Source organism: Geotrypetes seraphini, chromosome 18 (assembly GCF_902459505.1).
Source record: "Geotrypetes seraphini chromosome 18, aGeoSer1.1, whole genome shotgun sequence".
Lineage (NCBI taxonomy): Eukaryota > Metazoa > Chordata > Amphibia > Gymnophiona > Dermophiidae > Geotrypetes > Geotrypetes seraphini.
In genome coordinates this window covers 28,169,443-28,182,352 of record NC_047101.1, presented here as the reverse complement: position 1 = coordinate 28,182,352, position 12,910 = coordinate 28,169,443, and the positions used below count along the sequence as shown (strand labels likewise).

Genomic DNA, 12,910 nt, shown 5'->3' with positions numbered 1-12,910 from the left:
CGTCACCGACGGAGCCCTCGGTACGGACCTTTTTAACTAGAAGTTTCTAGTTGGCCGCACCGCGCATGCGCGAGTGCCTTCCCGCCCGACGGAGGAGTGCGTGGTCCCCAGTTTCTTCGTTTCCGCGGAGCGAAGAAGACGCGTGTGTTTTTTCAACGGCCGTTGAAACCACTTTTTGCCTTCCCGCTCGCGCTTTTTTCCATTTTTTTACTTCCTTTGCCTTCGGGTTTCTTTTTTCTTTGCTTTGTAAAAAAAAAAAAAAAAAAACTTTGCTTTTTTTCCCCTTTTTTCGTTTTGCCCCGGCGGGGCCTGTTGCTATTATACAGGCCTCGGGGTTCGATTTTGCGGAGGCCATTTTCCCCTTCATGCCCCCGCAGGTCGGTTTTAAAAAGTGCCAGCGGTGTGCACGCCCGATCTCCCTCACTGACCCACACAATTGGTGTTTGCAGTGTTTGGGTCCGGAGCATCGGGCGGACTCCTGCACCCGCTGTGCCACTCTTCAAAAGAGAACCCTTAAAAACCGAAGAATTCAACAAACTCTCCTCTTCGGCACCGGGTCGGCGATGGACTCCTCGACATCGACAACGGTACCACAGAAATTGGCACCGTCTACCTCGACACCGCCCGACCCCACATCGGCGTCTCTGGCGCCAGGTAAGCCGGCTAAGAAGCCTTCCTCTTCCCTCGAGCGCCCTCCAACTACGGTGGCGACGCCGACCTTGCCGGCATCGCACCGGTCCCGCAAGCGCTCCGCCCCGATCTCGGTGAGTGCCTCGTCATCGGCCTCCTCATCGCCGGGGCGTGGAGCGGCATCTAAGGAACCGAAGAAAAAGAAAGCGGTTCCGATGCCACCCCTAGATGACCGTATCTCGGCCATCTTAAAGGTTCAACTCCAGGAACAATTGCAGCAGCAACTCAAACACCTGTTGCCCACTATCCTGGCACCGCTCCTTCCGGTACCAGACCGGCCCGAGCCCCGTTACGAGCCCCCGGTATCCACCCCTTCGGTACCCATCAACACTTCCATGCCGATTCTTTCGGCTGAGCAGCTTCATGCCCATCCAGTGGTTCACTCCCATACCACATCGGATCCTCCTCGGCACCAAGCAGTGCGTCATTCTTCCCGGGACCGGGATCGACGCCGGTCTTCCTCTCCTGGTACCGTTTCGGTGCGTTCTGGAAAATCTTTATCCAAGACCCGCCATACCTCACCTTCCACCCCGGTGTCTCGACATGCACCAGAGGTCCGGGACCCTGACTTATGGGAGGAAACCCCTCTCGGTACCGAGGAGGATCCCTCCTCATCTGATGAGGACCCGTCGGCACCCGATGCCACCTCCAAACCGGAGCAGTCCTCATTTTCTAAATTTCTGAGGGAAATGTCTGCAGCCCTGTCCCTTCCTTTAGAATCTGACTCAAAGAAGTCTCAAGCCTTCCTGGAGGCTTTAGATTTCGAACAACCTCCTAAAGAGTTCCTCAAGCTCCCCGTGCATGACATCCTACGGGAGACCTTTTACAAAAACTTAGAGAATCCCCTTACGGTACCGGGGGCTCCACGTAAACTGGACAACCTCTATCGAGTCATCCCTATTCCAGGGTTCGACAAGTCTCAATTGCCCCATGAGTCCCTTCTTGTTGAATCCACCTTGAAAAAGACTCAGGGCTCCAGTGTCTATGCCTCTACCCCTCCTGGCAGAGAGGGTAAGACCATGGACAAGTTTGGCAAGAGGCTCTACCAGAATGCCATGCTGGCCAACAGGGCGAACAACTATTCCTTCCATTTTTCGTTCTATATGAAACATTTGGTCCAACAGCTGTCTGCCCTTCAAAAGTACCTGCCGGAGCGCAAGGTCCCACTGTTCCAACAGCACATCTCTGGCCTTCTTCAGTTGCGCAAGTTTATGGTCCGCTCGATATACGACTCATTCGAGCTCACCTCCCGTGCCTCTGCCATGGCCGTTGCCATGCGCCGCTTGGCCTGGTTGAGAGTCTCCGACCTGGACATCAACCACCAGGATCGTCTAGCCAATGCCCCCTGTCTCGGGGATGAACTTTTTGGAGAGTCACTGGATTCCACCACCCAGAAACTCTCCGCCCATGAAACCAGGTGGGACACCCTGATCAAACCAAAAAAGAAGGCTCCGCCTGCCCGACCTTATCGACCTCAGTCATCTTATCAGCGCAGGTTCTCAGCCAGGCCACTCAATCCGCCTCCTCAACAACCTCGGCGGCCCCGTCAACAGCAGCACCATGCCCAGACTCGTTCTCAGGCCACTCAACCCTCCAAGCCTCTTCAGCCTGCTAAGCAATCCCAGCCCTTTTGACTCTTCTCTCCAGGGCATAGCCAGTCACCCGCCCTCGCTACCTCTTCCACAACCAATCGGAGGTCGTCTCACCATATTCTCCAGCCGTTGGGAGGTCATCACATCGGACCAGTGGGTCCTCAACATCATCCGCCACGGCTACTCTCTCAACTTCCAGACTCTTCCACCGGACAACCTTCCCGTAGAGTCTGCTTCACACTCATCTCAAACCCCCCTCCTCCTGAGGGAGGTTCAATCCCTCCTCCTTCTCAATGCCATCGAAGAAGTACCTCCAGATCAAACGGGTCAGGGATTCTACTCCCGCTACTTCCTGGTTCCCAAAAAGACGGGAGACCTCCGTCCCATTCTCGATCTCAGGGACCTCAACAAGTGTCTGGTCAAGGAGAAGTTCAGAATGCTCTCCCTTGCCACACTCTACCCTCTTCTTTCTCAACACGACTGGCTATGTTCCCTGGACCTCAAAGAGGCCTACACTCACATCTCCATCAATCAGAATTCTCGCCGCTACCTGCGGTTCCAGGTGCTGCACCACCACTATCAGTACAAGGTGCTACCGTTCGGCCTCGCTTCCTCACCCAGGGTCTTCACCAAGTGCCTTATAGTAGTGGCGGCCTTTCTCAGGTCTCACAACCTCCAGGTGTTCCCCTATTTGGACGATTGGTTGGTGAAAGCACCTACGTCTCAACTTGTGCTACAGGCTACTCATCACACCATCTCTCTCCTCCACCTCCTGGGGTTCGAGATCAACTACCCCAAGTCGCATCTGCTTCCCACCCAGCGACTTCAGTTCATTGGAGCAGTTCTGGACACCACACTAATGAGGGCTTTTCTCCCCTCCGATCGTCAGCAAACCCTGCTCCACCTCTGTCGTCAGGTGCTCCTGCATCCCTCCATTCCTGCCCGTCAGATGATGGTCCTCCTGGGTCACATGGCCTCGACGGTGCATGTCCTTCCTCTGGCACGTCTCCACCTTCGCACGCCTCAGTGGACCCTCGCCAACCAATGGTCACAGACTACGGATCTTCTTTCTCATCCCATCTCTGTGACATCATCTCTTCAGCAATCTCTCCAATGGTGGTTGAACTCCTCAAATCTTTCCAGGGGTCTTCTTTTTCATCTACCCCCTCACTCTATGATCATCACCACGGATGCATCCCCCTATGCGTGGGGAGCTCACCTGGGAGATCTATGCACCCAGGGACTTTGGACCCCACAGGAGCGTCGTCATCACATAAATTTCCTGGAACTCAGAGCCATGTTCTACGCCCTCAAGGCTTTCCAACATCTCCTCTGTCCTCAAGTCCTCCTCCTGTGCACAGACAATCAAGTCGCCATGTACTACATAAACAAACAAGGCGGCACCGGATCTCGCCCCCTTTGTTTGGAGGCTCTGCACATCTGGACCTGGGCCACAGACCGCAATCTCTTTCTCAGGGCGGTATATATCCAGGGCGAACAGAACTCCCTGGCCGACAATCTCAGCCGCATCCTTCAACCTCACAAGTGGACGTTGGACCCTCCGACTCTGCTCTCCATCTTTGCTCGATGGGGCACGCCGCAGGTGGACCTCTTTGCAGCACCTCACAATCATCAACTGCCCCTCTTCTGTTCCAGACTCTTCTCTCCTCACTGTCTGTCCCCGGATGCATTCCTGCTCGATTGGAGGGACCGGTTCCTGTATGCCTTCCCTCCACTTCCTCTGATGTTGCGGACCTTGTCCAAGCTCCGCAGGGACAACGCCACCATGATTCTCATCGCCCCTCGGTGGCCTCGACAACACTGGTTCTCCCTCCTGCTCCAACTCAGCTCCAGGGAGCCCATTCCTCTTCCTGTGTTTCCTACTCTACTTACGCAGCGGCATCAGTCTCTACTGCATCCCAATCTGTCTTCGCTCCACCTGACAGCTTGGTTTCTCTCGGGCTGACCTCTCCAGAGAATCTATCTCAGCCGGTCCGCCTCGTCTTGGACGCCTCCAGGAAACCGGCCACCCTCCAATGTTACCATCAGAAATGGACCAGATTCTCCTCGTGGTGTCTCCGGCATCATCAGGAACCCACCTCCTTAGCGGTGGAAACTGTATTGGAATATTTGCTCTCGCTGTCCAACGCTGGCCTCAAAACTACCTCCATCAGAGTCCACCTCAGTGCCATCACTGCGTTTCATGAGCCTATCCTCGGAAAACCCCTCACGGCTCATCCTATGGTTTCCAGATTTATGAGAGGGCTCTTCAATATCAAGCCGCCTCTCAAGCCTCCTCCTGTCGTCTGGGACCTGAATGTGGTTCTCTCAGCACTCATGAAACCTCCGTTTGAGCCTCTTGCCACAACTTCGCTCAGGCTTCTTACCTGGAAGGTGCTTTTCCTAATTGCCATCACCTCTGCCAGGAGAGTTAGCGAACTGCATGCACTGGTTGCTGACCCACCGTTCACTGTTTTTCACCATGACAAGGTTGTTCTGCGTACCCACCCTAAATTCCTTCCCAAGGTGGTCTCGGCTTTTCACCTCAACCAGTCCATTGTGCTGCCCGTCTTCTTCCCTAAGCCTCACTCGCACCCTGGGGAACAGGCGCTGCACACGCTGGACTGTAAGCGTGCCCTTGCTTACTACCTTGATCGTACCAGAGCTCACCGTGCATCCCCTCAGCTGTTTTTGTCTTTCGATCCCAACCGTTTGGGTCGCCCTGTCTCCAAACGGACACTTTCGAATTGGCTTGCTGCCTGTATTGCATTCTGCTATGCTCGGGCCGGTCTCTCACTGGAAGGTGCTGTCACGGCCCACAGAGTCCGAGCTATGGCTGCTTCTGTAGCTTTCCTCCGTTCCACGCCCATCGAGGAAATCTGCAAGGGTGCCACTTGGTCCTCAGTTCACACGTTCACTACTCACTACTGTCTGGATGCCTTTTCCAGACGGGATGGTCACTTCGGCCAATCGGTGTTACAAAATTTATTTTCATGATGGCCAACCATCCCCCCTCCCTCTTTGTTAGCTTGGAGGTCACCCATGTGTTAAGAATATGCTGCCTGCTTGTCCTGGGATAAAGCACAGTTACTTACCGTAACAGGTGTTATCCAGGGACAGCAGGCAGATATTCTTACGTCCCACCCACCTCCCCGGGTTGGCTTCTTAGCTGGCTTATCCTAACTGGGGACCACGCACTCCTCCGTCGGGCGGGAAGGCACTCGCGCACGCGCGGTGCGGCCAACTAGAAACTTCTAGTTAAAAAGGTCCGTACCGAGGGCTCCGTCGGTGACGTCACCCATGTGTTAAGAATATCTGCCTGCTGTCCCTGGATAACACCTGTTACGGTAAGTAACTGTGCTATTTGTGCTTACTGCTGCAAAAAATGGGGCATATTGAGGGGGATGTGTGTTCACTACCCACATGCTAAAAAAAATAATTTTTTTTTTCACAATGGGGCGTGTCCGAGGCAGAGTGTTCTGCACTAGTCAATTGCCTTGCACTAACCAATTAGCATATCGGCTCTTGCCACCTACAAAATGAAAGGCAGTAATGGCTCATGCGCTAATCTGTTTTAATAGCCATGTGCTAATGGCAAAATTAGCATGTGGCCATTAATACAAAAATACGAAGTGGTAAAAATGACCTTAGTACATGGGAAAACTCAAGTAAGGGGATGCTAAGGCCATTTACCATTGCTTGGTAGAAGGGCCCCTAATGCCCTTGGGGTAACTACATCTCAAACAATATTCTTGTGTGGATCTCTTTATAAAAGGAGTTGTCCCTGAAGAGGATGAGACTGCCAGTAGATAACAGGAAGTAAATAACAAGACTATCACATTACAAGTCTTGGTGCTTTGAAAGATTAGATTGTTAAAATTAGAGGATCGAAATTTAAAGGAGAAGTTTCTGTCTGGTTAAGTCGTGCAGGGTGGCTCAGGAGGCAATATTCAATATCACTTAACTGGACAGTGCCATGGAATATTGACTCTGACCACTGTGGAATTTGCAGTTAATGCTGTGGAAGTCCAAGGGCTATACAGCTACAGACGATTGTCATTACTAATGGTCTCGTAGCTAACTAGACATGTAGACATTGTTCCCTTTAAGCTGAGCAGAAGTCTTTCACCTGCAGTCCTGCCAGTGGGGGGTGCTGTTTCACTATCACATTTTCAATAGTGAAAGACAGGCAAACTATGCAAGACTCCAGAAAATCTGCATGCCCCTAGCCCGGTTATCTGCATGCACAACTTTAGAAACATAGAAAAAAATGCTGCTCGCATCGGCAAACATTTCAGGAGGTATGCAGGGAGGAGAGGAAGAGAGGCACTGGTGCCAGCACCTCCCCGTGAAGATAGTGTCCAGTGCTGTCTGCCCCTCCCCCTTACTACGCCACAGATCAGTATGAACACTTTGTGCAAATTGACTCCTAAAGTGCATAAGAACATAAGAAGTTGCCCCCGCTGAGTCAGACCAGAGGTCCATCTTGCTCAGCGGTCCGCTCCCACGGCGGCCCATCAGGCCTAGTGCCTGAACAGTGGTCCCCGATTAATTTTGTAACTTACCTCTAATCCCATCCCTATAATCTACCTTTACTCTTATCTGTACCCCTCAATCCCTTTGTCTTCCAAGTACCTATCCAAAGCTTCTTTGAACCCCTGTAGCGTGCTCCTGTTTATCACATCCTCTGGTAGCACGTTCCATGTATCCACCACTCTCTGTGTGAAAAAGAACTTGCTGGCGTTTGTTCTAAACCTCTCCCCTTTCAATTTCTCTGAGTGCCCCCTTGTACTTATTGATCCCCTTAATTTGAAAAATCTGTCCCTGTCTATTTTTTCTATGCCCTTCATGATCTTGAAGGTTTCTATCATGTCTCCTCTAAGTCTCCGCTTTTCCAGGGAGAAAAGCCCTAGCTTTTTCACTCTGTCAGTATATGAGAGGTCCTCCATGCCCTTTATTAGCTTAGTTGCTCTTCTCTGGACCCTCTCAAGTACCTCCATGTCCTTCTTGAGGTACTGCGACCAGAACTGAACACAGTACTCCAGGTGCGGCGCACCATAGCATGATACAGTGGCAGGATGACTTCCTTTGTCCTGGTCGTGATACCCTTCTTAATGATACCCAACATTCTGTTTGCTTTCCTTGAGGCCGTGGCACACTGCGCCGATGCCTTCAATGTTGTGTCTACCATCACTCCCAGGTCTCTTTCAAGGTCGCTCACCCCTAGCGCTGATCCCCCCATTTTGTAAGTGAACATCGGGTTTTTTTCCCCTATATGCATGACCTTGCATTTCCCTATGTTGAAACTCATTTGCCACTTTTTGGCCCATTTTTCCAGTGTTGTCAGATCTTTTTGGAGATCTTCGCAGTCCTCCATGTTATTGACCTTGCGATATAGTTAAAAAGATATGTCAGCTTTAAAAAGGGAACATTGAGTATATGCAGCCCAGATAACTACCATGGTTTGTGCCAACCATGGATATTCATTGGTAGGTCATTTCTGGTGACTAGCATTGAATCTCCAGGTGTTTTTTGACCACTAAAAACCCGCCATTGCAAAACCCTGGAAAAAATAGTTGGCTTAACTATAGTCCATATAGATGGAACGATCAGCAGTTGCTTATACTGTGAACACAAAAATCGAGACGGTTCATACAAGGCAAGGGAAGTAGCTACAATTTTCGGCAAAGCTTGATGTAAGGCCTTATACACTAACACCAAAATTTTAAACTAAACCTCCAAACCACTGGCAACCAGTGTAATTTGGCCAATAAAGGGGTGACATGTTCCCTTCATGAAATGCCACCAATCCCCTTGCTGCAGCATTCTGCGCTATTTGTAATGTCCGTAAAGACTTCTTTGGAAGACCACATAAAAGGGCATTGCAATAATCAAAATGTGATAGAACAAAACATTTAACCAATTGTATGAAATTAAGCAGAAAAACACCTAAAAACTAAAAATTTCTGAAAATTCAAGAATCAAATAAAAATGTTTTGACTGTGTAATTAGTTCCACACAGCCTGTTTTGTTAATTTATCAAATCACTTTATTTTACCCTGTGATGCAGTCAGTGTGATATAACGCAATTCTTTTTTCCATACAGAGCCAAGGTGAAAGAATTTGTTTTATAAGAAAACTGCCTCTTCCTTCTCCCATCTCTCCCTATCACCATTGAACAATTGACACTACCACAGTTTGCCATAGCATTTCAGCTCTTCGGCTCTTTAGGTATGGTTGATAATATCATATTATTTTTTTTCACAGAATTCAAACAAGATGATGATGGGTGGTCTTCATTTGTAAGTAATATTCTTAAAGTAACTTTTTGTAAAATAATTACGCTCTTCATAGAATGTGATACCTCATACTACGGGGGATAGGAAAGGTATGTTAACAACCTTCTAATCAATCTCTCAGGGTATGCATATGATAGTACAAACATAAAAAATGCCACTTAAACAGATATGCCCCACCTCCCAACAGAAGTATGCATGCACTTGTATGTCATTCTGGACTAGGCCTTTTTAGGCATGTTTTTTTAAAAAGCAATACACTAAGGGCCTGTTTTACAAAGCCCTTTAAATCTCTATGGGCTTCGGGGCCGTTACGGCGCTGCAGCTGCTAGCTTGTCTTTGTAAAACAGGCCATAAGTCACACATAGTCCCCCAAATTCTATATAGGGTGCCCAAAGATAGGCACATAAATGTGGGTGCAAATTCCAGATCTGCTTGCAAACGAGCTAATAAGCTGTTAATAATGAATAATCGGTGGTGTAGCAAGGAAGGTTAGTGCCTGGGGCACTGGAGTCTGGCATCGCCGTGCTGTGCCCCCCCCCCCCTACACACTCTTCCCTGTTGCTTGAGCGCCCCCTGCTGTCTCTTGAAATGTATGCCGGCACGGGCAGCTTCTTGCACTTGCTGCTCACGCCAGCCTCGGCTCCCCTAATGTCCCGTGACCAGGAAGTAAAGTCAGAAGGGAGTCAAAGCCGGTGCAAGGGGGAATAGTTACAATTTTTGATAGAAGAGAAGAAAAAACATAAAAGGGAAGAACAAGAAGAGGGATAATAATAGCTGTTTAAAAAAAAACAAAAAACTCCAGGTTGCGGTTAAAAAATAATCGATTTTTTAGTGTCCTAAGATCCATACGCATCTTTAAAAAGAAAGGTTTTTAACGTTTTTTTAAACAGTGTTAGATCTTTTAGTTCTCTAATGTATTGTGGTAAAAGATTCCATGAATGTGGGGCCATAACTGAGAACATGTCGTGTCTTCTAGTTCCTATCATTTTAATTGAAGGCACGGAAAGAAGATTAAATGAAGTTGAACGAAGTGATCGTGTTATACTATAAGGGATAAGCCATCTGTTAATAAATTGGGGTTCATTAAAGTTTAAAGCTTTAAACACCAAAAGCAGTAATTTAAAGGTGATGCGATGGCTTATCGGAAGCCAATGGGATTTAATCAGCAGTGGGGTAACATGATCATATTTTTTAGCTTTGTAAATTAGCTTCACAGCGGTATTTTGTATAAGTTGCAACCTTCTTTTTTCTTTTTGTGTTATGTTTATAAGAAGGGAATTGCAGTAATCTATTTTAGACATTATTAGGGAATGAATGAGAATATTAATGGATTCTGGTTGTAAGAATTTTGCAAGAGAGCGGATCAATCGAAGTTTATAAAAACATGATTTAACGATATTGTTAATATAGTCGTGGTATGTGAGCTTATCATCTATCAAAACGCCTAGTATTTTTATAGAAGTGACCTGTTCTAAATCAATATTATTGATAGAGATTGGAGATCTTAATGTTATATCTTTTTTCCAAGGAAAAAGCATCGATTTTGTTTTATTAATATTTAATTATAGTTTATTTGTATTTAGCCAATTTTTTATTGTTGCAAGTTTATTGTTAATGGCTGCGATATCATCATTGCTATCTGGATCCAATGGATGAATTAGCTGAATATCATCAGCATAGTCGAAAGCTGTAAAACCTAAAGATTGGGCTATGTTTAGAAGTGGTGAAAGAAATATATTGAAGAGGAGAGGAGATAGTATTGAGCCTTGTGGGATACCATAATCTAATGAGAAACTCTTGGATGTACTATCGTTAAATCTAACAAAGGAAGAACGACTTGACAAAAAGGAGGTGAACCATTCTAGAACTTGATCTATGATTCCAATAGATTCTAGTCGATTAAGTAATAAAGTCGTGATCAATGGTATCAAAAGCGGCGGTTAGGTCTAAAGAAATTAGAACTACGGATCTATGGTGCTCAAGGAAATAATGAATATTGTTAATTAAACCTATCATGGTGTATTCAGTGTTATGAAATTTTCTGAACCCGGTTTGGTAAGGATGGAGAACATTAGTGGATTCCACGAAGTCTGATATTTGTTCAAAAACAAGACTCTCTGCAAGTTTTGCCATGAAAGGGATATTTGTTATAGGTCGATAATTAGAAATTTCATCAGGCGTAATTTTATGATCTTTTATTATAGGAGTAATTATGGATTGTTTCCAAGGCTGAGGAAGTGATGCAGTGAGAAAGCTGTTTTGTATTAATGAGAGAATGAAGGGACCTAAACAATTAAAATATTTTTAAAGATAGAATGGTGGTATAATTTCATCACGAGTTCCCTTTAGATTAATTTTGCATATGCTGAGTTCAATATCATTTAATGTAGGAATTTTAAATTTAGAGCATTTAGATAATGGAATGAAAGAGGAATTGGTATTGTCTATAGGTTGATTGAGTACACTAGATTGTACAGTCTCTCGAACCTTATTAAGTTTGGTAGAAAAATAATCGGCAATTTCTTGTGCTGTAAGGATGCATTTTTGGGTAGTGTTCTTTTTTAATAAAGGAGATAATGATTTTACCAATGAATATAAAGCTGCTGGATTTTTTGCTTCTATAATTTTTTTGTTATAATACTTGTTTTTGGCTTGATTGATTTTTAGTTTATAGAAAGTTGCGTGTTCATTGTATTGTTGTAAGTTTATCAATGATTTGTTATTTCTCCATTTTCTTTCTAGTGATCTTTGCTGTTTTTTTAGAAGTGTAAGTTCTTCTGTGTACCATGGATTTAGCGATTTGCGGCTTGAGATTGTTTTAGATACTAAGGGAGCTTTAGTGTCAACTAGGTCTCTTAATGTGGATTCCCAGATTTGAATTTGTTCTTCAAAGGAGAAGGAGTTGAAAGTTGAAGAGGTAGAATTAAAAGCTGTTGTTATATCTAATTGTTCAATTTTGGTAAAGTCTCTATAAGTAATTGTTTTATGGTTTGTCGATAGTAAATCAGGTATGGTTTGTTGGAATGTAAGACTACTAGATATAAGGTAATGATCAGACCAAGGTACAGGATATATTGCAGGTTCTAAATATTTACAAGGAGAAGATCTAGAGGTAAATATCATATCAAGTGTATGTTTAGCCGTATGAGTTGGCTGATAGATAATTGGAGAAAGATTAATCATGTGTATAAAAGTAAGCATGTCCTTTGTAATTGATGATGATTGTTCTTCGAAATGTATATTAAAATCTCCCATAACTCAACACATCTCAGTCACTCCTTCTTTGAAGCAGTCTCTCCGTTGGTGGATGCTCTCTTCCAATCTTTCCAGAGGCTTGCTTTTTCAAACGCCCCCTCATCAGAAGGTCCTCATGATAGACTCGTCAACCTACGCTTGGGGTGCTCATCTCAATGGTCTCCGTACTCAAGGCCTCTGGACCAGTACGGATCGTCAATGTCATATCAATCAGTTGGAACTCAGAGCGATACTCAAGGCTCTTCATGCTTTTCAACATCTCCTTCACGACACAGTAGTCCTCGTCCGCACGGACAACCAAGTCGCCATGTATTATGTCAACAAACAGGGGGGGACGGGGTCTGCCTCCCTTTGTCAGGAAGCTCTGGAAGTTTGGGACTGGGCAATCCGTCACAACACTTTCCTCAAAGCTGTCTACATTCAAGGGGCTCAGAATTGTTTGGCAGACAACTTGAGTTGTCTTCTGCAACCTCACGAATGGACACTCCATTCCTCGCCTTTTCATCACATTTTTTCACAGTGGGGAATGCCTCAAATAGACCTCTTCGCAGCTCCCAACGACTACAAACTGCCTCAGTTATGCTCCAGGATATACTCTCCGCCTCGAGGCAGATGCTTTTCTTCTGGAATGGACGAATCTATTCCTCTATGAATTTTCTCCATTCCCTATCATTCTCAGGACAGAAAGAAAGGGGGCAAGGAGAAAGAAAGAAAGAAAGAGGGGGCAGGGAGAGAGAGAGAGAGAAAGAAAGAAAGGGGAGGGGGGCAGAGAGAAAGGAAGAAAAAGTTGGAGTCATGGAGGGACAGAGAGAGATGTTGGTTGGGGAATGGAATGAGGTCTGGAGGAGAGGAAGTATGCAAGAGGCAGAAAGAAAGAAAGGCTGAAAGAAATAAATATTGGATTTACAGTCAGAAGAAGGAAGTGCAACCAGAGATTCATGAAATCACCAGACAGCAAAGAACATAAGAACATTAGAATTGCCGTTGCTGGGTCAGACCAGTGGTTCATTGTGCCCAGCAGTCCGCTCACGCGGCATCCCTGATTGAGCCTAGCCTTACCTATGTACATTCCGG

The 12,910-nt window shown here is 46.3% G+C and overlaps 1 protein-coding gene across 2 annotated transcripts in view; it reads left to right on the top strand.

Annotated features, from left to right (window-relative positions):
- The window catches only part of LCP2 (lymphocyte cytosolic protein 2), a 200,844-nt gene that overhangs the window by 75,383 nt on the left and 112,551 nt on the right, over positions 1-12,910 (top strand). For both annotated transcript variants that reach the window (XM_033927610.1, XM_033927609.1), the window contains exon 6: positions 8,550-8,584. In XM_033927610.1, the coding sequence (XP_033783501.1) occupies positions 8,550-8,584 (35 nt within the window). The remainder of the gene's footprint in view (positions 1-8,549; positions 8,585-12,910) is intronic.